Raw genomic sequence first — 19,570 nt, forward strand, 5'->3', positions numbered from 1 at the left:
CTGAGAGATGAAATAGCGGTGACCGCTTTTCATCATGACTCATGCCATACTACGCTATGCACCAGGCGAACAAAGTCGCTAGCCAGTATTTCCAAAGACGAGTCAAACGCCATGAATGCTTCTTTCCCATCCGTCTACTAGTACAATCAAACATTACTCGGACCTGGGCCTTTGCCTTGGTCGAGCAGCAGATGCGGCTTGAGGAAGCCGTCGTCAATCTGCTTGAAAGCGTTCGCGGGATCGTGACTGATCTCGTTGAACAGCTGCTTCACTGCGCCTGTGGCAGTTGCGACCCTACTCGAGCCCTCTGCAGCACCGACCGGCCTTATGCCTGACGTCGGGTATGGAGATGGGTCGCTCAGTAATGGTGACGGACCGCGGTTGGGCGAGCGTCGTGCGCTAGGTGGAAGGTCAAGATCGATGTCATCCTCGTCAGCCGAACCACTATCAGCGGGGCTGAGTAGGTTTTGGTCTGCGCCGTCTTTGGCACGTGGATGGCTCGAATTACGTCGCATAGCGCCGTTAGGTCGTGTTGGTGGGCTGCTCCGACTAGCTGATCCACTTGAGTAGGTAGCGTCTGGCCCGTTGACATTATTGAGTGAAAAGCCATTTTGGTTCAGGCGTGGAGTGTTTCCATAAGCTTGGCCCTGTTTGCGTGTGTAAGTGCCGCCATTAACGACCTCGATATCGAACTCGTCATCACTGTCAATCTCTTCAACTACACCAGTGCGGATGCCCAGGATTTCTAGCATACGCGCAGTGGTGCCTCCAAAGATGATAACAGTCAAGACGACTACAACGAGAACTGTGGCTCGCAGAGTATCGCCGTTGTTACCTGTGAGCCCTGCGGCAAGTGCAACACCTACAGCACCACGTAGACCTGCCCAATAGATCATAACCTGGTGGGAATAAGGAATCTCCTCTACGAGCTCGTCACCACGACGGCGCTGGCGATATCTTGTGACGGAGTTGATAAGCCTTGAAAGTGGAAATACTGCACACCAACGAGCGGCGCAAATGCCAAAGACGGTGATGAGAATAAAAAGTGGCTTGTAGTCCAGCTTGTCGTCAGTGAACAGAGACAAGCCCAGATAAATGAAGATGAAGTTCTCCGAGATCTGCGAGGTAACCTGAAAGACGAACTTGGTGGTTAATTGTGTTCGTCTTGACATATTGTGGTAGGCATAATGCTTCAAGCAGATTCCACAAAACAGAAGAGAAACGATGCCTGTAGAATGGTTAGCTGATGGCCGTACTGACTGGAGGGTAATACTGACCAGACATGTGGATGGCGTTGGACAGAAAGTAAGTCAAGTACGCGGTAAGGATGATGAGACAACTCTCAGTCTTGGGGAATCGCCTAACATAGGTGAATTTGAGCATCAGAGATACGCCAATGCCGACCATGACACCAATAAACAGACTTCCGAAGAAGACGCCCATAAAGATACCTATGGCTTCAAAGAGGCTACCGATGCCGAGGTGTTCGGCGCCGTCTTTGTATTTCTGGGCTGTCTCAAAGACGACGATGGCGATGGCATCGTTGAGAATAGACTCGCCGAAGATCAGAGTATATAGCTTTGGTTCTACCTTGTAAGTGTCGAAGATGGCGAGAATGGTTACGGGGTCGGTGGCCGAAAGCGTGGCGCCAACGGACATGGCCTCAACAAAGTTGATTTTGAAGCCATCGAGAGGTATTCTAGTCCACAGGAACAGAATGACGCCGAGGACTACGGCGGAGATGAAGGAGCCAGCGAAGGCAAAGGTGAGGATAGTTCCAATGTGTCGGAAAAAATTCCCTTGATGCAGTTCGTAGCCAGCTGAGAGGATAATGGGAGGCAGCAGTAAGTTGAAGAACATCTGATAGTCGAAACTGACGACATCTCGCACGGAACTGACTGCTGTCAGGCGCAGCAGCAGGCCAACGACCATTCCTGAAGGGCGTTAGCGAGGATCATAGCGCGATCACATTACGAGATGGACTAGGCGACATGGCAGGGTGGATATGTGCAGATTACCCCACAATTAGTCGGGTGATGGGCTTCAGGCTGCAAGTGATCGGATTTTGTGGCCTTGCCCATGCGCACTACGCCGAGCTTGTCTCAACGGATGCCAAGCTTGCGGAAAGGCCCAAGCAGGCGTCGAGGGTGGTGTGGGCACAAAATAACGTACCGGCAAAAATGGAGAGGACCGTCTCATGGACCGCCTGGATCTTGCGCGTGTGTAGGATGTAGCTGGTGAAGAGGGCTATTATGAGGAGGATGATCAGAATGGACAGGGCCCATGATGTGAATATCTCCTTCTGGCCCGCCTCTGGCTCGTCTGTTGGGGCGCATTAGAGATGGGATCGCCGAGTGTGTGGTGGAGCGGGGAACTGACCGTCCGGGTCTGCGTCGGATGCATCGCGCTCTGCGACCAACAGTCAGTACGTGGACGGGGGGCATTTCTGGAAGCTTCGAGAGCGCATACTGAGTAGCTGGCCGACTGCCCACCACCCCATTACTGACGCCATGGTGGACTCAAGGCCGGGCTGTCATCAACAGCGGGATTGTGTGCGGTGTCGCTGGACGTGTGCGCGGGGCGAGCTGCGTGTCTGTCGAGGGTACGGGTGGCTGTTTGGTGGTGGTGGAGGATAGGATGCTGGGATGCCACCTGGGCTGCCTGGATGGGACGGAGCAACCTGAGGCAACGTTGCGCAACGAGTCGTCGGTCGGGGTGCTCCGGTCACGGCGACGGACTGGCAGCGTGGGATGCAGCGACGGCAGGGCGGTGCGATGCGATGCGATGCGATGCGAGGCTGGCGACGACGTGCCAACGGTATTCACTTGTCGGAGCTCCTGATAGACGCGTCGCTGCCTTTCCACCCCGTCCAGCTGTCTCCATGTCTCGGCATGGCGTTCCAGCGAGCGCCAATCAGCTTGCGGTCTAGCGCCATGGACAAGGGTCCTGAACCGCTGATGCGACGACGTCATCGCACGCACACTGGCTAAGACGCCTGCATGACATCTACCTAGAATCACCTGCAAGACCTGCTAGACCCTTCACCAAGCCTCTCCGAGGACGGCTGGCAGACGCATGACCTACACCGCCTCTTGCTAAATCGTGACTCCCCGGCCGTTGTTATACCTGCCGTCGTCTCGCCCCCTCCATCCTGCCTTTGAAGTAGTAGCACCCCCCCGATTGTGAACTCTGGTCGAGATTCGAGATCGATCGCCGCCCCAAGCACCAGCCGTTCCACTAGCGGCTCTTTCACGGTCAAAGAGCATGGATTAAGTCCCGCCGCGCCACTTGACTTTTGTTGGTAGCCCTGCCTCTCACCACATCTCTCCACCTCTGCATCTCACAGTTACCCACCGTTGCTCCTGCCAATCACAGTCTCGCCGGCCCTTACAGCGAGCCCGTAAGCCACCAGGGCTGAACCACGTCGCACCCGCAGCCCACAGCAAGCACCACGCCCGTCGCGACTGCCACCTGTGCCAGCATGTCGTCTTCACGGCCTGACGGCGGGGACTCGCCCTCGTCGTCACCTCTTTCCTCTCCTCCCTCTAAACTCGACACTTCAACTCGCCCGCGGCCACGACCCAAGCTCGTTTCTTTTGGCCGCGACTCGCTCATGGGCGGACGGCCAGACACTGAGGGCCACACCCACGTAGAATTCATCCACGAGAACTCGCCCACCATTATCCCCCAGAGAATGTCTTCCGAAGTCGATCCGCTCCTTAAGGAGGCCTTGTCGCCTGATGACGACGACGACGACTGGTTGGGCGAACAACAGGTCGAGGAGACCAAGAGCAGTTGGTTCCTGTTCTTGCTCACCTTTGGTGGCCTGGGCCTGCAAATAGGATGGTCTGTAGAGACCTCCAATGGATCCGTAAGTGCTTTTTCTGGAAGCGAATCTTCTCGAGGACGACATGGACCCTGCATGTAGATCCGGCCCATGAGGACCCTTGGGCGTACTGTCACTGAGGTTGTGTGAGCCATGCATGCATGATCCGTCGGACCACCGCAGCTTGTTTTCATGTGCGAAATATGCTAACCATGTATACAGCCGTACCTACTCTCACTCGGTTTGAGCAAGTCGATGCTTGCCCTCGTGTGGATTGCCGGCCCGCTCTCCGGTGTGCTCGTGCAACCCTATGTCGGTCTCAAGAGTGACAACTGCCGTCTGCGCTGGGGAAAGCGGAGGCCTTTCATCATCGGCGGTGCCGCTGCAACCATCGTGTCTCTCATGGTCCTCGCTTGGGCAAGGGAAATCATCGGTGGCTTTCTAGGCCTCTTCGGTGCTGACCCAGAGTCAAATGGTGTCAAGACATGCATCATGCTGTTCGCCGTCTTGTTCGTATACGTGCTGGATTTCGCTATCAACGTCATCCAAGCCGGTGTACGAGCATACATCGTCGATGTAGCACCCACTCATCAACAAGAGTCTGCCAATGCATGGCTCATGCGCTCCGCTGGTATTGGCAATATTTTGGGCTACCTGGCAGGTTATATCAACCTACCAGACTACCTTCCCTGGCTCGGTGGCACACAGTTCAAGGTCCTGTGCGCTATCGCCTCCTTTGTCATGATCCTCACGGTCGGCATCAGTTGCTCAACCTGCTCGGAACGCGATCCTCAATTCGACACTGCACCAGCTGAGCAGAAGGAAGGTGTCATCGCTTTCTTCAAGGGTCTCGCGCGCTCAGTCAAGAAACTGCCTCCCCAGATCAAGAAGGTCTGCGCCGTTCAATTCTTCGCTTGGATTGGATGGTTCCCGTTCCTCTTCTACATTACCACCTACGTCGGCGAGATTTATGCCGATCCCTACTTTGAGGAGAACCCCCATCTACCGGACGCTAAAATTGATGAGATTCTGGAGAATGGTACGAGAATTGGCACCAGAGCCCTGCTGATTTTTGCCATCACCACATTCTTCGCCTCCGTCTTCCTGCCATTCGTCATTCCCCCAACATTCCAAGCCCCAGAACCCGACCGTCCGATAACACCGGCAACGCCTATGACACCGACGACACCACACTCTATGGGTGGCTCCGGCTACTTTGCCCTGGGGCCCGCCCCCAAGAGGGACTCGAACACAATCATGGACAAAATATCTAGGTCCATGGAGATGTTGCAGGTTAAGTCGCTTACCCTTCGTCGATCTTGGTTCATATCGCACATCCTCTTCACTGTACTTATGGCCCTTACCTTCTTCGTTCGTAGCACGTGGGGAGCGACTGTCCTTGTCGGTGCTATTGGCATTCCTTGGTGTGTCACCAACTGGGCGCCGTTTGCCATCATTTCTTCCGAGATCTCCAAGAGAGATGCCATCCGCCGTGGTATCATCAAGCCTCGTGACCGCGAATCACAGCTCATCGCCGAGGGCGAGGATGACGGTTCAGGCGCCGATTCTGCCGGTGTCGTTCTGGGAATTCACAACGTCGCCATCGCAGCACCGCAGGTCATCGCCACACTTGTGAGCGCCATTATGTTCAAGCTTCTACAAAAGCCCAGAGGGACAGCAGGCGATACAAGTGTGGCATGGGTGCTGCGCTTTGGTGGTGTCTGTGCCCTAGTTGCTGCATGGTTGACATTGCAGGTCAACGAAGAAAAGGAGGAAGAGGAGGAGGAAGAACCTTTCAGGAGGAGGCGGATGTCTTAGGACGACTCCGACGATCAGTCTGTTTCACGCCTAAGACAGGATCTGGAGCTGTCGCTAAGCCGACAGAACTCGTCAACCGAAGGAACATTGAGTTCACAAGACGATGGCATTGATGTTAGAATCGAGATCAATTAACATGAACGGACAGCACACGCTACACTACATGAAGAGCCTCGCGGCTTGACTCTAGCGTTATACAGGACCGGCTTGGATTGTGATGCATCTTGAGGCGAAACCAAGGCGTTTTTTTTGGCATCTGAGCGAGCGAGCGAGCATAGCTTTGTTTCGTGAGCGCACACGCGGAGTTTTGGGACGTACATATGGGTTGGCAAAGGGAAAAATCAACTTGGCGCACTCCTTTAGGTAAACCTCATCTTGCTAGGTAAACACTGGCATATTTAGAGAGCGGTGGAATGATATCACGTTAACTCTGACACCACGCTACCAAGACCTGACTATAACAGAATGTTAGACCGGCTTGTTTTTGCTTCACAGACTGACATTCAAAGATAAAAAGGACGGTGCTGATCAAACAGGAGTTCGATTTAGTTTTTTGGGACTATGCTAATATATAGACAGTTGAAGCGAAGTTCTCAAATGATAGTTTTGCTTTGCGAGTTTTCCTTCCACTGAATGATCGATCTATATACAACATGGCTTACCCTCGATAGGCATCAACTCTTTCCTCCTTTATGCCATGGGTTCTGTCAATGAGATCTTAGAAAAGCCACGATTTTACAAAGCCGGTTTAGCGTTCTTGACGAGCATCTCAAAGTATGCCTGGTTCCACTGACCCGCCTCGGGACTCGGCTTGAAGCTGTCTGACTTGCCGCAGAAAGAATCGTACCTAGTCGCTGAGCTGTCACTAGTACCGTCACTTTCGCCACCAGGCTTGACCCACACGAACGAATCGACAAGGCTGGATCCCGTGTTGCTTGTGGGACGAACACCAAATCCAGCACCGTTGACGTTGCACCAATTGCCCCACTCCTCGCGCAGACCGGTAACACCGTTGCGGCCTGTGTCGACGATGGCTTGACCTGGCATGCCTGCGGATTTGAGCTCAGGGGAGAAGAGCTCGATGTACTTCTTCTCGTTCTGTGCTTTGTTCCATTGGGCGTCGGTGGCCTTGGAGAACTCTCCTGGGGAAAGGTCCCAGGCGTTCCAGCCGGCGACGTTGGTGGCGACACCGCGGACGGACTTGGGGCTACCGGCGTTCTTGTAGACGGTGGCGAGTTCCTTGGCTCCGGGCTCTGTGGAACGTTGTTAGTAATGAGTTGGCCATTGGGAGGTGATGGGAGCATGCTTACTCAGGTTGTCGTTCCAGCCGAGCCAGCCTCCGTGACCAGCATCGATATACATGGCGATGTTTGGCATGTTGAGTTGCTTCAAGGCATATGCGACGCCCTCACGGTAGCCAGAGGCAGAGTCCTTGCAGGTCTGGAGGTTGGAGTTGGTGACCAGGTTGGGCAGGGAATCTGGCTCGATGACGAGAGCGATGGCAGTGTTGGGGTACTTCTTGAAGATGGCAACGATGGCTAACATGTCATCAGTACGAGTCGCGTTCGGTGGAACAGAGAGACTTACGGTCAATGTACTCCGTCTTGTAGATGTCGATCTCGCCTACGGCAAGTTCACCGTTGGAGGCCTTGGCTGCGCAATCACGACCGGGCAGATCGTAGATGACGAGCGCAGCAATCTCGCCGCAAGGAACGTCTTTGATGCCGTCCTCAACTACGGAGATCTTGTCACGGGTGTCACTAAACATTCGTTAGTTTGATATCATGCAAAGAAAGAGCTGACAAACTCACATCCATAGGAAAGTTCCAACATCAGCGACCTTCAGAGCAGCAGATGCCAAGGCAGTGTCAGTCATCTGAGCAGCCGCAGATACAACCTCGGAGGAGTAGAACTTGTTGGCGTAGATCGAACGGGATGCAAAGGGGTTTCCGGACAGGGTGACGGGAGTGGCACATGCTGCAGCCTGACGAGCAGTGATAGGACCATTCTCAGTAGGAGAAGGAAGCGCAAAAGCGCCGGTGATGACCGAAGCCACAGCGAAAGAAAAGAGACCCTTCATGTTGACGTCTTGAAGTGATTGCTTGGGTACCTGGATGTGTCGATGCTGGAAGTCTTGGGGGATATCGAGAGCTTCTTATATCGCCCTTGGGTGGTATGCTGCTAGTAGCGTGCCAACTCAGCACTGGAATACCTGTTCATCAGGAAGTAGGCCCGTGGAACGCGGAGGTTAGTCTTTGGCTTGGGTCTGTGCGATCGGCGCTTGAGATATGAGGCTTAGATGAAGGATTATCAGCAGTAGCATGGTACTATAGTAAACTTCCAGTCAAGTGATATTAGTCAAGTGGGAGGCGAGAGCGAACATCCTCGAACGGCTTCGATCTATGTATTAGAAACTTTCATGAAGCTGGCTTTGCGCTGATAAGGCATTGTCATCTCGCAATACGCCATCACTGAGGTTGTATCTTGAGCGACTCCTTCGGTACTTAATCCGGCGTCTTCAACGAGAACATTCTTTACTCGTTGCCTGTCATCGCCTTTGTTACGTTTCCGGTTGCTTGGGTCAAATCCACAGGGTAAATAGATGAACGTTTACATGACACACCATAGGGTCGCGGGGGTGGCCATTCATCGGGTCTCTTACCCCGCGATCTTCGCGCTTGACTTCCGGTCCTGCTACGGGTGATCATAATTGGCGGTTAGAGCTCGCGAACATGTCATCTGTTTATGAATTGTGATCATATCCTATGGCCGCTTCTCAGGTGTTGCAGTTTCCACAGGTGAGAACTCAGAGGGAGATGATATCGGACCGAACAATGCATCTGCGAGCTATTTGATCCCTCAAGAGGTATATTGACTGCATCGTGCGATTGGTACGGGCGGAGTTCCTCATTACTACAGCTGTGACTGACACGATTGGAGTGAAAAGGACGCGAATCAGCGCGTCCAATATAGTTGCATCAGCTGTTGATTAGACATCAGAGGCCTATGGTATAATACAAGCAGGTACGCGAAGGCGACCCGGAAAACTGTGGCAGAAGACCTTCTCGAATGATTAGAATGAACACATGACAGTCGAGATTGATGAGGGTCAAACTTGGAGGCTCCTTAATCTTGCATTTATCCTGATACACTCCGAATCAAATGTTGGGGCGAACGAGGGACCTGGTCAGCATTATAGCCAAGTCTCGTTACCGATTCAATATGCCTGAACAAAAGTCGTGTGATACAGGATGAGCGCCTATGGTAAGATTCTAGAAAGCGGGGACCGAGAGAGCTTCCGGACACGAGCGGCTGCCTGGTTAGAATAGATGAGAATACGGTAGGATGCCGCAATATGGAGAGCCGCACGAAGGCGCATTGTACCGCTGTGTAAGAGGCTTTTCGTGTCAACAGCACCACGTATTTTCCCCGATCTCTTGTCGCACTGGATGAATGCCAGCACACAATCCCATGAGAGGACCGCGCATGACACCTAGCGCTACCCGCGGTATGGTGAAGTATTCAAATTCGGTCAGCTGAGAAGTCGTGGGAAGGCATCGTATCACTGCAGTCTATGTTCGAACTCGACGGCACGCTTCTCGGTACATCACTTCCACTACCATGGACGGGCGTGTGTGAAAAAAGAACATCCGAAACATCGAAGGCAGCGAAAGATTTGGAAATGCTGCAGGGCGGTAGCAGTAGCACTCGAAGGGTAAAATGTGAGTGGTTGAGGAAAGTGAGGTGGTTTATATTCGTGGATGCCGGAGTGGTCGGATAATTAGAGTTAAGATACGCTAAAAGCGTGCCTATTCCAATTTCGTCGTAGTGCCAATATGAAGCTCTGCGCCATTGCCTCGCAAGCCTCGCGCTTGAGGAGAATTTCTGAGCTTGTGTGGACGTCTGAAAACCTTGAGATGATGGAGAGTCTCTGAAAAACATGTGTATCGTAAGTAGCCCAGAGGAGACTTCTACGGTGGCTTCCCTTATCGACCCTAACAGTCCTGCTGCAATCCAACAAAATCTTGAAATGACCTTTGAAGACCCCTGTGGCTCTGCGTCTGGGCATCAACCATATATCCATATCCGTTCTATATTGATGTTACCAGAGTTTGTGATCGATCACGTGCTCTCAGAAGGACCGAGACCTGGATGTCGGTGAACGGCACCAGTTACGGGTAGCACAACAGTATTAGTTATGTATATTATCTGCTCTTACCTAAAACCCATCTGTAGCTCTCTTTCGTCCGTCTTACTGTCACCCGTCTTGACAAAGACAGACCAATACCATAGCACGGACTTTATAGCCAGAGGAATGTTGTCGTACGCTCTGGTTGTCTACTTCCGGTAGCAATAGCCTCCCCCAAGTATCGCTCCAATGCTGGTCAAACGTCTGATTAGTGAAGACGGATCACAACCATCCCTTGTGATCTGGAACATCAGACGAGAGCCGTGAATTGGACTTTTCCACACGATACACCCCACAGGCTAGGGCACATCTCGCAAACTATCCTCCAGTATATTACATGCTGCTTCGGCAGCAGCAGAGAAAAAGGTGATCAAGGTTGTAGGCAGATGGATGCTTGGCGGGTTGTAGTGTGAAGGAGGGCTAACAAAGTCCTTGAATGGTGCACAGCCCAAGAAAAAATAGCAAAGGCTGGACCGTGAGTCGGAATCTAGCCTAGTGAGGAACGAGCTGGGCAACCAGCTAAGATGCAACAAGCACCTAGAGTTGTGGAAGCATGGGTTGTCGAAAACCTTCTCAGCGCCACGAGAAAGAAGCTGTGTTAACTGGAAAAAGGCGCTTCGGAAGTGCTCCTTCTCGATGGCCAGGCACTCTGAACACGTGCGTGGGTGCTTTGCCAACTATCGCTAATGCCACGCGGTTCCCTAGTCGTAATGAACAGAGTACTGTACTTCTTGACGAATAATGTTGTTCTCTGATCCTGACATATTTCTTTTCCTACTGGGAAGGGCTAAGTTTTTCGAAGGCGATGAGACTACAGCTGTGTTCTGAAGTGCTTCAGGCCTAAGCTTCATTCGCGTCACATGTTGTTCAAGACTGGATTCTTCCTGGGACGAGACTGTATCGATAGAGATGTCGTGCGCATTCGAGCGAGGTAGCTTGTTCCGTGATTCCCTCGTGTTTCTCGATGTAGCACTTCGGGCTGACAACTTGTATCCTTGAGACGACCCGTGTACGCGCATGAGCTCACCATGACCGAACCCGGTGCTGAGAGATTCCGTGAATCGCTTGAGCGCAGCGATTGTAGCTGCAGCGAGGGAGAATGAGAGTTCTATGGCCTGCCAGATGACCACCATCGCAGCTGCAAGCGGGATGTCGGACGAAGCAGCAAGTCTGAGTATCTCCCTCTGGCGAAGAGCAGAGAACAAGAGGGTTCTATAGGATAGTTAGCGGATATTACAGCACCATCAGACATCAAAACGTACGGTAATCGCAGCCAAAATGCTGATACAACGATGAATTTTGTTCGGAAAGTCATCTGCAAGTTCCATACCAGTTGAATGGGGAGAAATAGTAGAAGAGCCTCCGTCATGACGTCCAGAGCCGTTAGGGCATACCATCTTCTCTCCGCCTGGGGACACTCGGGGTTCGCGGCGGTTATGCTCCATGCCAGTTCGTACTGAGCTGAGCACTTTACAGTCAGAAGCAGGATGGACGTTAAACACTGAGCAATTACCAGAGCACCAGCAGAGTACTGAGATCTTCTGTGAAATGTAGTTTGTGTCGTACGTAAGAGCATGGCGACGATCGCGGCCTTTGAGACGCATAGCGAGATGATCCAAAGGACGTTGCTAGCTATCGTGTAGTCATTGAGTTTTTCGATAGTAGCAGAATTGAGATCTAGGTCATTTATCGAGTGACCAAGTCCCGCAGATATGGACGCAAAGACGATGCCGAAGAAACTAAGCGCGAATATCTATTTTGAAAGTTGTTAGAATAAGGTGTTCGATGCTCTCTAGTCACATCTGACAATGGAGACACATACGTACCCCCGATAGTAGCACGAAGAGATCATCAATACCATAGGCTCCCCATCGAATAAACCCGCGCAGACATGCTACACATAGTGTATAGCATAAACAGAGACCGATGGTGAACTTCAAAGTAGCTGCATGTCCTGGATTCCGCACGTTCGCGACCTCATAGTCTGCCATGTTGTTGTCGGACCAAAGTATGCCGAACAACGCTCAGTTCTTACGTTGTCACATCGGGGCGTAAGCACACAGGGCTGGTTGTGGCGTCGTCTCCGAAGCTGCGGTGCTGATCACAACCCCGTGTTAGTATTATATCCCAGCGACGACTTCGTTTCGCACGCAACCGCAGGCCCACCGAGCACTTTTTTTCAGTAGACTTCGCGTCGCGCCACCCCTTGATAGGTGCGTGGACCTTGCCTCCGCTCTCCAATCGTGAGTTCTTCCGTGTTTAACCAGTGGCCGAGGCCAGACCCTGTCCTGCGTCAGTCCTTTGATCCTTCGGCGCCACTGGGTCGGAAGACAGTGCATTGATCATGTTGCCAGTTGCACGCGCTAAGATGGGAGTACATGGTGTATCATGCCATAGGGTCCGCTATAGGCTGTCTATAACCATGTTAATATACCACTATATCGTGACGTGCCAGAGCCTATCGTTTCTCGACGCAGTGCTGAACTGCAGTACATTGAACCCAACACGTGATAATATAGAGGCTGCTATAATTCGACTGGCGAGCCTCACGACGTATTGGCAGTCACCCTACGCGGAGTGCTTGACTGCACCCGGACTCCCTTGACGAAATGACGGAGCATAATTTGCGCACGCTTAACTTTTACTAGCGCGGATCTGCAGCAAAAGTGACATGTCATCAATGAAACTGTAAGAGGTGTGAGGAGTCGTAGAAGGCGCGAAGGATTCGTACGCGGCTCGGGGAAGTGTGGTGTTGCTGTGCAAACAGGGGAAATGCGGTGGGTTGACACCGAGGCGCGTTTCTGCCTAGTACTGTAGCCACGGGACGGGCCCCCCACACCATCCACCACCCACTTGTTCGATCTACAACGCTGTCGTCGTCCAATCAGCTTACGTTTGTTGTATCAGTACTAGAATGCGCGAGTTGCAGGAAGCATCTGAGATCCTACAACTCTCGATACACGACGTCCCTACCTGGGCAAGCTTCACCCACGTTGCCATGCACACAAACCGGCCTGGCGCATTGGGTAACCTCTTTGATAGACAGCATTGGCGCCCCTTGCGTAAACTGCATCTGAGTTGCGATCCCTGTATACTTAAGCCGCGTCCTAGGTGACATCGGTTACACAACGCTTGCATTTCCTGGATTGATTCGCTAAAGCCTCCACGTTCCAAATGGCCTGTCACATGAACCGGCGATCATCCCGAGAATGGCAGCTGATTCCCAGTCCTAGCACACGGCTTGCACCCATCATGTAAAGTTTTGCCAGTAGAATTTGCATCTAGGCCGCTTAAACAGCATCTGGGACAGGTTCTTCCGCCCAGCATCTTTCTCCTATTAGGATATCCCTTACCTTCGCTGATTGTCGATGGTCTGCAGTCCTGCGCTTCACACAATGGCAATTTTTGGGGAAGCGAAAATTGCGAATGCTGAAGAGTACGATATCGGAAGCAATGGTTCCAGCGCAGCGGATAGGATGCATGCCAGTGCGCTGGGAGGCACAGCTCATGATGCCTCGGACATGCACAGGATGGGCAAGAAACAGGAACTGCGGGTATTTTCACTTACCGAAACCTGTATGTAGTAGCTCTGCTGATTGTACAATCAGAGAAATTTTCGCCTGATTTCCATCATCGGGTTTGTGGTGGTCCTGCAGTCAACATGGGAAAGTGCTCTGTTGTAAGTTCTTTCCTGTTGTGACAATACTCCCCTGCTGACTTTCGGCAAGATCTGCGTATTTTGGAGTAAGTGGTAATTGTACAAGATGCAGATGAGATACGTACTGACTACATGTCTTCACCTCTGCAGCTGTTCAATGGCGGTACAGCAGGTGTCATCTGGATGATGATTATTACATGGATCTTCGTCCTAGCGATGATCGCATCTCTCGCTGAGATGGCATCGATGGCTCCAACTGCCGGTGGCCAATATCATTGGGTCAGCGAGTTCGCACCACCATCGTTCCAGAAGTCGCTCAGTTACATCGTGGGTACGTTGCGGACTGAGCTGCGTGACTGTGCCCAATGCACTAACAGTATGTCCAGGATGGTCTGCGGCCGTTGGATGGGTCAGTGGCATCCCCGCATGTGCGCAAATGCTTTCAAGTCTTGTCATTGGGATGGTCCTCCTCGCGTATCCAGACGCGGAAATCGGAAAGCTATGGCACGTCACGCTTCTGATGATGCTCTGGTTGATACTCATGGTTGGATTCAACATCTTCCTGGCACAACATCTGCCTCTCGCTGAAGGTATCGTTCTTGTCTTGCATGTGTTCGCCTTCTTCGCCTTCCTGATCCTTTTTTGGACCATGGCGGAGCGTTCGCCTGCGGAGGAGGTTTTCACGACATGGACGAATGGAGGAGAGTGGAGCTCGATGGGCGTGTCTGCACTAGTCGGCCTCTCAACCCCACTGTGGTGCTTCATTGGTCCAGATGCGGGTGCCCATATGTCTGAGGAGTTGAAAGATGCCTCCGTAGTACTTCCTAAAGCGATGATGTGGGCTGTCTTCTTCAATGGCATCTTTGGATGCATCATGGTAAGGAAACATGAGTATAATCCTGCATACGGCGCATATACTGACGTCATGTCCGCTGTTGTAGATGATCACTTTTGTGATATGCGGCGGCGCTCTCGACTCGGTCCTAGAATCGCCAACGGGACAACCTGTTCTCCAAGCCGTATACAACGCCACAGGCTCCATTACCGGCACAGAAATCATGGGAGCAGTGCTCGTCGTTCTTGTCTTCTTTGCAGCAGTATCTGTCACTGCGGCTTCTTCGCGTCAGATCTGGGCCTTCGCGCGCGATAAAGGACTTCCGTTCTCTGCGTGGATTGAGCGAGTACCAGCCGGCTGGGACATTCCCGTGAATGCACTTCTTGTTTGCCTGGGATTTTCGTGCGTGCTCGCATGCATCAACTTCGGTTCCGATGTCGCTCTAAACGCCATCGTCTCTATCTCTAACGCTGCCCTCATCTTCTCCTACATCATATCGATTGGATGTGTCCGATTGAAGCGTCTCTGCGGTGAGCCATTGCTGCCTCGACGCTGGAGCTTGGGCAAGTTTGGAGGCATCGTCAATGACCTTGCTCTTGCTTTCCTGGTAGTGTCCTTCATTTTCTCTTTCTTCCCCATCGTCCCGAACCCCTCTACTACTGACATGAACTTTGCGTCGCTCATGTTTGGCGCTATGGCGATAATCGCTACAGTCAATTATTTCGTTAGTGCACGGAACAGCTACATCGCGCCCGTCTCGCTCGTTAAACAGGACTAGATGGCAGATTTGTTGTTCTAGCGATTATGCGAGGCTTATAGATGAATAAATTAGCATTCTACACCGCACTGGGCAACCTTCAAGTTTCGCGTCGAGTGATTTTGGCACTAACCTCTTATAGATTAGCGCCTGGCCATCTGATTCCTTCTCCTGGGCAGATCTGCCTCCCAACCCAACTGCTGAACGGTAGTTAGAACGAAATTCCTTGATTCCAGGACCTCGCTACCCATTTCTTATCAAGTCCCTCTCATCCCAGCTTTGCCAGGGCTTCTTTCTCTTCGAAACAAATCACGATGCGGGGTATTTAGATGGGGGCAGCCAGTTGACTTGTACCGGCACAAACATTGTCAAGTTTTGGCTTGGAAAATTGATATATCCAACAATTAAGATGTCGCAGCCTTTGAAAGAGGCCGATATCATATTTCCGCATATCTCCAACACACCAAACCTCTCCAGTACCCTCTCTTCTCTACGCCGCTCAACACTATCAACGCAAAACCGCCTCGCCTCCATCGTCTCAGACAGTGAATTCATCACATCTGTCGGGTCCGCCTATGATCTGCCTCTAGTGGCGAATGAGCGGTGTGGCAGTTGGTATATTCCGCCCTCTCAGAAATCCGGATCTGTCTATTTCAAAAGCACGGACGGCCATATGGGTGAATGGAGCTTCAGTCTGAGAAGACTGAACTTACAGTTGTTAGATGTCGTAAAGAGCTATGGGGGTGCGGTGGTTGTAGATAGTACGAGAAGGGGGAAAAGTATGCCAGACGCGTTGAGCAAAACGATTCCCATATGGTGCTGTGTCATCAACAGGGCTATTTTTGGCAGAGAAGAAAAAGGAGAAGTGAAATTGTTTTCTCCGCCGCAAGCGGTGAGCGAAAGTGAGCATGCGCAGATAGAGACGAAGATAGATGGGTTCGTGCGACAATTTATGGTGCGTATATTGTCTTGACATTCTCGAGGATACCAATTGATAGCGAGAGAAGGAAATCTGCAAGCCAAACATCTCGGAACTTCGCAGTAAGCTACAGAAACCACTGAGGCCGATCTGGGCGACACAACTATCATCTCTTCCGGACTCAGCCCCTTCTTTTCCGGACTTTCATCCCATCGTGCTCTGCACAGCTTCACGACGTGTGCGCGGTGCCGAGGCATCAGAGAGCGGGTACATCCAGGGTGCCGCTGATGACCACGAAGCATGGTCGCACGGGCTGACTCCGACACTGTTCTGGAAGCATAAAGATGCTTTGATGAAAACGAGTGAGGAAGACGTGCCTGCCCTGATCGAAAGACTACTCAAAGAAGAGGGGGGTAGCAGTGCAGTCGCAAGTTTGATCAAGCCGACATCGAAACTGCACATCTCAGCTAGTGACCAGATGAACCTTGCGGGCTTCGAAGTGGTGGTAAGCTGCACACCGGAGCCGTTCGCCACCTCAAGGCTCAAGGAAGCTGGAGTCAAGCGCTATCTACATCTCAAATGTCAAGTAGGCAAACTAGGATCGCGTGATCTGCGTACTCAGCTGCCTCAGCTTCTACAATTTTTCTCATCATTTGAAACACCGACGACCGGAAACATCCTTGTATGCTGTCCAACAGGCAAAGATCTTTCTGTTGGTACAGCTCTGGCCGTATTATGTCTTTACACCAATGAAGACGGAAAGATAGATACAAGCAAGTCAAGAGAAGCAAAGGATATCGGAAAAGTCTTTATCAAGCAAAGACTGAGCTGGATAACGACAAGCAACCCGGCGCTGAACCCGAGTCGTACTACACTCCAAAGTGTCAATGCCGTTTTACTAGAAAGCCAAGATCCAAAGGCCTACTCGCAGACCAAGAATAATGGCATAGGTAATGGTAGCTTTACTACACCAATACCAATCAGAGAAACGAGGCAATTACCACAAGAACCAGAAGATTTACAAACAGGAGAGGAATCTCGAAACGAAAAGCCACAACAAAACTTGTCTTCAATAGCCAAAAACATCTTCGAGAGCCTACGTAACTCGGCAAACACATCATGGAATTTTCAACGCACGCTGCGCTCCTCATTACCCACACATCCTTCTGGCACCGTGGCAGGCATAGCGACATTCACGCCCTGCAACCTACCGGATAATTCTCCACCAACGCTTCTTTACGCCGAAGAAGGTGATTTCATCACCGACACGGGGCTGAAGTTCACTGCGCGGAGGAGATACGTTTATCAACTCAAACCTAAGGATGATGATACTGGGGGAGAATACATCGCAGTCCGCTTCTTCAACGACGAAAAGATGCCACGAGCGGAGATTGAAGATGGTGTTGGAAAGGGTGGTGAAGGAATTGGCGGGTTATTTGTAGAGATGGGTGACCTTGAGGCGGATGGGCGTGAAATGAAGGCGAAGAATAAGGAAACACATCTCTGTGCCAAGGACCTGTATACGGCGAGTTGGAGGTTTGGCGAGGGTCTTGTTACAGGGGGCGCACAAGACATTTGGTGGGAGGTACGCTATGATGTTAAAGGGCCCCAGAAGGACTACGTGGGCACTACGCGATATACTCTTGTTTGAGATTGGAGTCGAAAGGAAGAGAGAAGATATGAATATAGGGTATCAAGCCGGTCTACATAACACAAAAGTCCACACTCCAGAAACTGCGATGCAGCAAAACATGACCCTCTACGATAGCCATTGATTTCATGACTTCACCCTTGTTACCTTCATTACGATGTTTGTAATCTTTATGAAAACATTGACGATCAGCGCCAATGCAGCAGTCGGGACGAAGATTTGTATCCACTCATACCAAAGCTTCGGCCGGACGTCAGTCTCGATCCAGCCAGCACCTTTTAGCGGGGCTCCACCATCCACGCTGGGTGTTTCGCCTTCGTCTGCTGGAAACCGCTGGTTCTCAACGAAATACTGAAGTAGATCGTCCTTCTCGCGCCACCGGGCAAGGAGCCAGTCGCTGAAGATCTTTTCGTCATGAAGAGGTATATCGGCGATGGCGAAGCGGCGCCAGTACATGTTCACGGACTTTGGCGGCCGGCCTTCAAAGTAGGTACTGTACAGAGTGAAGAGGTCCTGGCCATACTGACCGACGCTGTCGGGAGTCAGCAATCGATTTTTTTCACGCTATGCGAATCGGACTTACGGGACGCCTTCGTACGCCATGGTGCAGTCGTACAAATAATCGACAGAACCTTGCAGTTCCTGCAAGCAGAAAGACAAGCCTGTGCTTCGCGGCAGCAATGCATGTCTCAGATCTTCAATTTGATTCTTCTCCGCCCACTTCTTGCTCGAAGCGCGACCGTTTTTGCTGAGGTTTGTGCCTTCAGGGAAGATGAGCAGCCACATTGGATCAAGACCATTGGAGCCAGATAGTGGACCACTGTGACTCGTGCTCAGCTTCCTCAATCTATGCTGGAAGCGTTCCTTGTCCGTCGACCATTTGCGTGAGAGGAAGATGAAGCCATATAGCATCATACCCCAACCGAGGACGGGGATGTATTTGAGCGACTCCTTGAGGATGATATAGAGGTGGCCATGCATGGAAGCGCTGTATCCTATCCACCAGAGGTAGACCCAGTCAGTGTAGATCTAGTGGGTGTCAGCTCTCGTTGTCCCATAAGCGGTTGCTTGGGAAGGCGTACCTGGTGGTTCGAGATGAGGACCATTCTCTCTGGAAAGTCGCATTCCATCATTCCGTCCTTGTTCTTCCTCATTTGTCCTCGCACGCTCTCGTCTCCACTGACGCGCATCGTGACGGGCGCCCACCAGTACGTCATGGTGGTGACGACCATGCTAAAGTGCTGCTTTGTCATGGCCATCCATGCGTAGAATAGGTCTTTGCTGTAGAAATACAGCGGGAGGCCGATGTATTGCGTAATGGCGATACTGAGACAGGGCGTTAGTAACCTATGGGGGCATTAGCTGTGGGCAATACTAACGCTATGATGCTGCCGTTGAAGTACGCTGCGAAGAGACACATGCGCATGGCTTGTGCGAAGACTCCATGTTTGACTTCGCCGGCCGGGTGCTGCGTGGGGTCGGGGAGTGTTGGCTCTGCGGGAGCCTTGGTCCGTTGCGCCTTCAGCTTCTCGATGACAGGGACTGATGCGGGCGGCTGGCGCTGCCGGATGCTCTTGGTGGACATGGTGCTCGAGGTGTGGACATGCGTAGGAAGGGTGTAGGCACTTCACTTGGCTAGGGAATATGACAGATAAGGCACGAGTGCGCGTGCACCTGGGTCGGCGTGGTCGGATGCGGCGGGGGATGGGTGCTGAGAGCGCGTGCTGTGGTCCGCATTGGGCGTCTTAGGCTGGACGCGCCTGGAAGAGTGGCGTGAAGGGTGCGAGGAGGCAGTCAAGGTCGCGGCCTCTGCGCATCGTGTCGTGTCTTGTCGGCGGGCGCTGGAACCTGCTGTTGCCGATCCGCAGCTTTCCATCCCAGCATGATGACACCGGCCAGAGTTACCCCACCCCGTAC

At 52.1% G+C, this 19,570-nt stretch overlaps 8 protein-coding genes across 8 annotated transcripts; 3 read left to right on the forward strand and 5 right to left on the reverse strand.

Moving 5' to 3' along the window:
- Positions 1 to 22: 22 nt before the first annotated feature.
- Positions 23 to 2,847, reverse strand: CC77DRAFT_1020155 (sodium/hydrogen exchanger). Its single transcript, XM_018524988.1, has 5 exons — positions 2,470 to 2,847; positions 2,380 to 2,409; positions 2,173 to 2,322; positions 1,278 to 1,934; positions 23 to 1,228 (listed from the first exon to the last, which is right to left on the reverse strand). Exons 1-5 carry the CDS (start codon positions 2,510 to 2,512, stop codon positions 147 to 149), a joined length of 1,962 nt encoding a protein of 653 aa, XP_018386786.1. The 5' UTR covers positions 2,513 to 2,847; the 3' UTR covers positions 23 to 146.
- Positions 2,848 to 3,227: 380 nt separating this feature from the next.
- CC77DRAFT_869390 (hypothetical protein) lies at positions 3,228 to 6,135 on the forward strand. The gene is made up of 2 exons (XM_018533490.1): positions 3,228 to 3,871; positions 4,049 to 6,135. The coding sequence occupies exons 1-2, from the start codon at positions 3,482 to 3,484 to the stop codon at positions 5,642 to 5,644; spliced, it is 1,986 nt and encodes a 661-aa protein (XP_018386787.1). The 5' UTR covers positions 3,228 to 3,481; the 3' UTR covers positions 5,645 to 6,135.
- A 244-nt stretch (positions 6,136 to 6,379) lies between these two features.
- Positions 6,380 to 7,724, reverse strand: CC77DRAFT_934429 (cellobiohydrolase-like protein II precursor; the record flags this gene model as incomplete). Its single annotated transcript, XM_018534383.1, has 4 exons — positions 6,380 to 6,897; positions 6,955 to 7,182; positions 7,232 to 7,404; positions 7,456 to 7,724. 4 exons carry the CDS (start codon positions 7,722 to 7,724, stop codon positions 6,380 to 6,382), a joined length of 1,188 nt encoding a protein of 395 aa, XP_018386788.1.
- Positions 7,725 to 10,131: 2,407 nt separating this feature from the next.
- Positions 10,132 to 12,101, reverse strand: CC77DRAFT_871557 (hypothetical protein). Its single transcript, XM_018533494.1, has 3 exons — positions 11,660 to 12,101; positions 11,096 to 11,586; positions 10,132 to 11,045 (listed from the first exon to the last, which is right to left on the reverse strand). Exons 1-3 carry the CDS (start codon positions 11,822 to 11,824, stop codon positions 10,535 to 10,537), a joined length of 1,167 nt encoding a protein of 388 aa, XP_018386789.1. The 5' UTR covers positions 11,825 to 12,101; the 3' UTR covers positions 10,132 to 10,534.
- On the reverse strand, positions 12,022 to 13,086 carry CC77DRAFT_871664 (hypothetical protein). The gene is made up of 3 exons (XM_018533495.1): positions 12,807 to 13,086; positions 12,384 to 12,703; positions 12,022 to 12,247 (listed from the first exon to the last, which is right to left on the reverse strand). Exons 1-3 carry the CDS (start codon positions 12,969 to 12,971, stop codon positions 12,220 to 12,222), a joined length of 513 nt encoding a protein of 170 aa, XP_018386790.1. The 5' UTR covers positions 12,972 to 13,086; the 3' UTR covers positions 12,022 to 12,219.
- Positions 13,087 to 13,228: 142 nt separating this feature from the next.
- On the forward strand, positions 13,229 to 15,104 carry CC77DRAFT_934383 (amino acid transporter; the record flags this gene model as incomplete). Its single annotated transcript, XM_018534378.1, has 6 exons — positions 13,229 to 13,387; positions 13,442 to 13,512; positions 13,562 to 13,577; positions 13,642 to 13,822; positions 13,878 to 14,368; positions 14,433 to 15,104. 6 exons carry the CDS (start codon positions 13,229 to 13,231, stop codon positions 15,102 to 15,104), a joined length of 1,590 nt encoding a protein of 529 aa, XP_018386791.1.
- A 178-nt stretch (positions 15,105 to 15,282) lies between these two features.
- On the forward strand, positions 15,283 to 17,733 carry CC77DRAFT_962307 (tRNA A64-2'-O-ribosylphosphate transferase). Its single transcript, XM_018535641.1, has 2 exons — positions 15,283 to 16,038; positions 16,091 to 17,733. Exons 1-2 carry the CDS (start codon positions 15,493 to 15,495, stop codon positions 17,651 to 17,653), a joined length of 2,109 nt encoding a protein of 702 aa, XP_018386792.1. The 5' UTR covers positions 15,283 to 15,492; the 3' UTR covers positions 17,654 to 17,733.
- On the reverse strand, positions 17,665 to 19,529 carry CC77DRAFT_1020166 (acyltransferase-domain-containing protein). The gene is made up of 4 exons (XM_018524989.1): positions 19,033 to 19,529; positions 18,736 to 18,979; positions 18,237 to 18,682; positions 17,665 to 18,185 (listed from the first exon to the last, which is right to left on the reverse strand). Exons 1-4 carry the CDS (start codon positions 19,236 to 19,238, stop codon positions 17,780 to 17,782), a joined length of 1,302 nt encoding a protein of 433 aa, XP_018386793.1. The 5' UTR covers positions 19,239 to 19,529; the 3' UTR covers positions 17,665 to 17,779.
- Between the last annotated feature and the right edge of the window lie 41 nt (positions 19,530 to 19,570).

This window comes from Alternaria alternata (assembly GCF_001642055.1).
Source record: "Alternaria alternata strain SRC1lrK2f unplaced genomic scaffold CC77scaffold_9, whole genome shotgun sequence".
Lineage (NCBI taxonomy): Eukaryota > Fungi > Ascomycota > Dothideomycetes > Pleosporales > Pleosporaceae > Alternaria > Alternaria alternata.

Bases quoted from the DNA above. Each gene is read 5' to 3' on its own strand.
- CC77DRAFT_1020155 (XM_018524988.1), bottom strand. From the start codon at position 2,512: ATGGCGTCAGTAATGGGGTGGTGGGCAGTCGGCCAGCTACTCA. The intron at 2,410-2,469 runs GTATGCGCTCTC...TGTTGGTCGCAG, and splicing joins GGCAGTCGGCCAGCTACTCA to AGCGCGATGCATCCGACGCA. The intron at 2,323-2,379 runs GTCAGTTCCCCG...GCGCCCCAACAG, and splicing joins ATCCGACGCAGACCCGGACG to ACGAGCCAGAGGCGGGCCAG.
- CC77DRAFT_869390 (XM_018533490.1), top strand. From the start codon at position 3,482: ATGTCGTCTTCACGGCCTGACGGCGGGGACTCGCCCTCGTCGTCACCT. The intron at 3,872-4,048 runs GTAAGTGCTTTT...CCATGTATACAG, and splicing joins TAGAGACCTCCAATGGATCC to CCGTACCTACTCTCACTCGG.
- CC77DRAFT_871557 (XM_018533494.1), bottom strand. From the start codon at position 11,824: ATGGCAGACTATGAGGTCGCGAACGTGCGGAATCCAGGACATGCAGCT. The intron at 11,587-11,659 runs GTACGTATGTGT...CTTTCAAAATAG, and splicing joins TCTTCGTGCTACTATCGGGG to ATATTCGCGCTTAGTTTCTT. The intron at 11,046-11,095 runs GTACGTTTTGAT...ACTATCCTATAG, and splicing joins GCATTTTGGCTGCGATTACC to AACCCTCTTGTTCTCTGCTC.
- CC77DRAFT_871664 (XM_018533495.1), bottom strand. From the start codon at position 12,971: ATGCAAGCGTTGTGTAACCGATGTCACCTAGGACGCGGCTTAAGTATA. The intron at 12,704-12,806 runs GTAGGGACGTCG...GGACGACGACAG, and splicing joins CGTGGGTGAAGCTTGCCCAG to CGTTGTAGATCGAACAAGTG. The intron at 12,248-12,383 runs GTGAGGCTCGCC...ACATGGTTATAG, and splicing joins AGGGTGACTGCCAATACGTC to ACAGCCTATAGCGGACCCTA.
- CC77DRAFT_962307 (XM_018535641.1), top strand. From the start codon at position 15,493: ATGTCGCAGCCTTTGAAAGAGGCCGATATCATATTTCCGCATATCTCC. The intron at 16,039-16,090 runs GTGCGTATATTG...TAGCGAGAGAAG, and splicing joins GGTTCGTGCGACAATTTATG to GAAATCTGCAAGCCAAACAT.
- CC77DRAFT_1020166 (XM_018524989.1), bottom strand. From the start codon at position 19,238: ATGTCCACCAAGAGCATCCGGCAGCGCCAGCCGCCCGCATCAGTCCCT. The intron at 18,980-19,032 runs GTTAGTATTGCC...GCCCTGTCTCAG, and splicing joins TTCAACGGCAGCATCATAGC to TATCGCCATTACGCAATACA. The intron at 18,186-18,236 runs GTAAGTCCGATT...GACTCCCGACAG, and splicing joins ATGGCGTACGAAGGCGTCCC to CGTCGGTCAGTATGGCCAGG.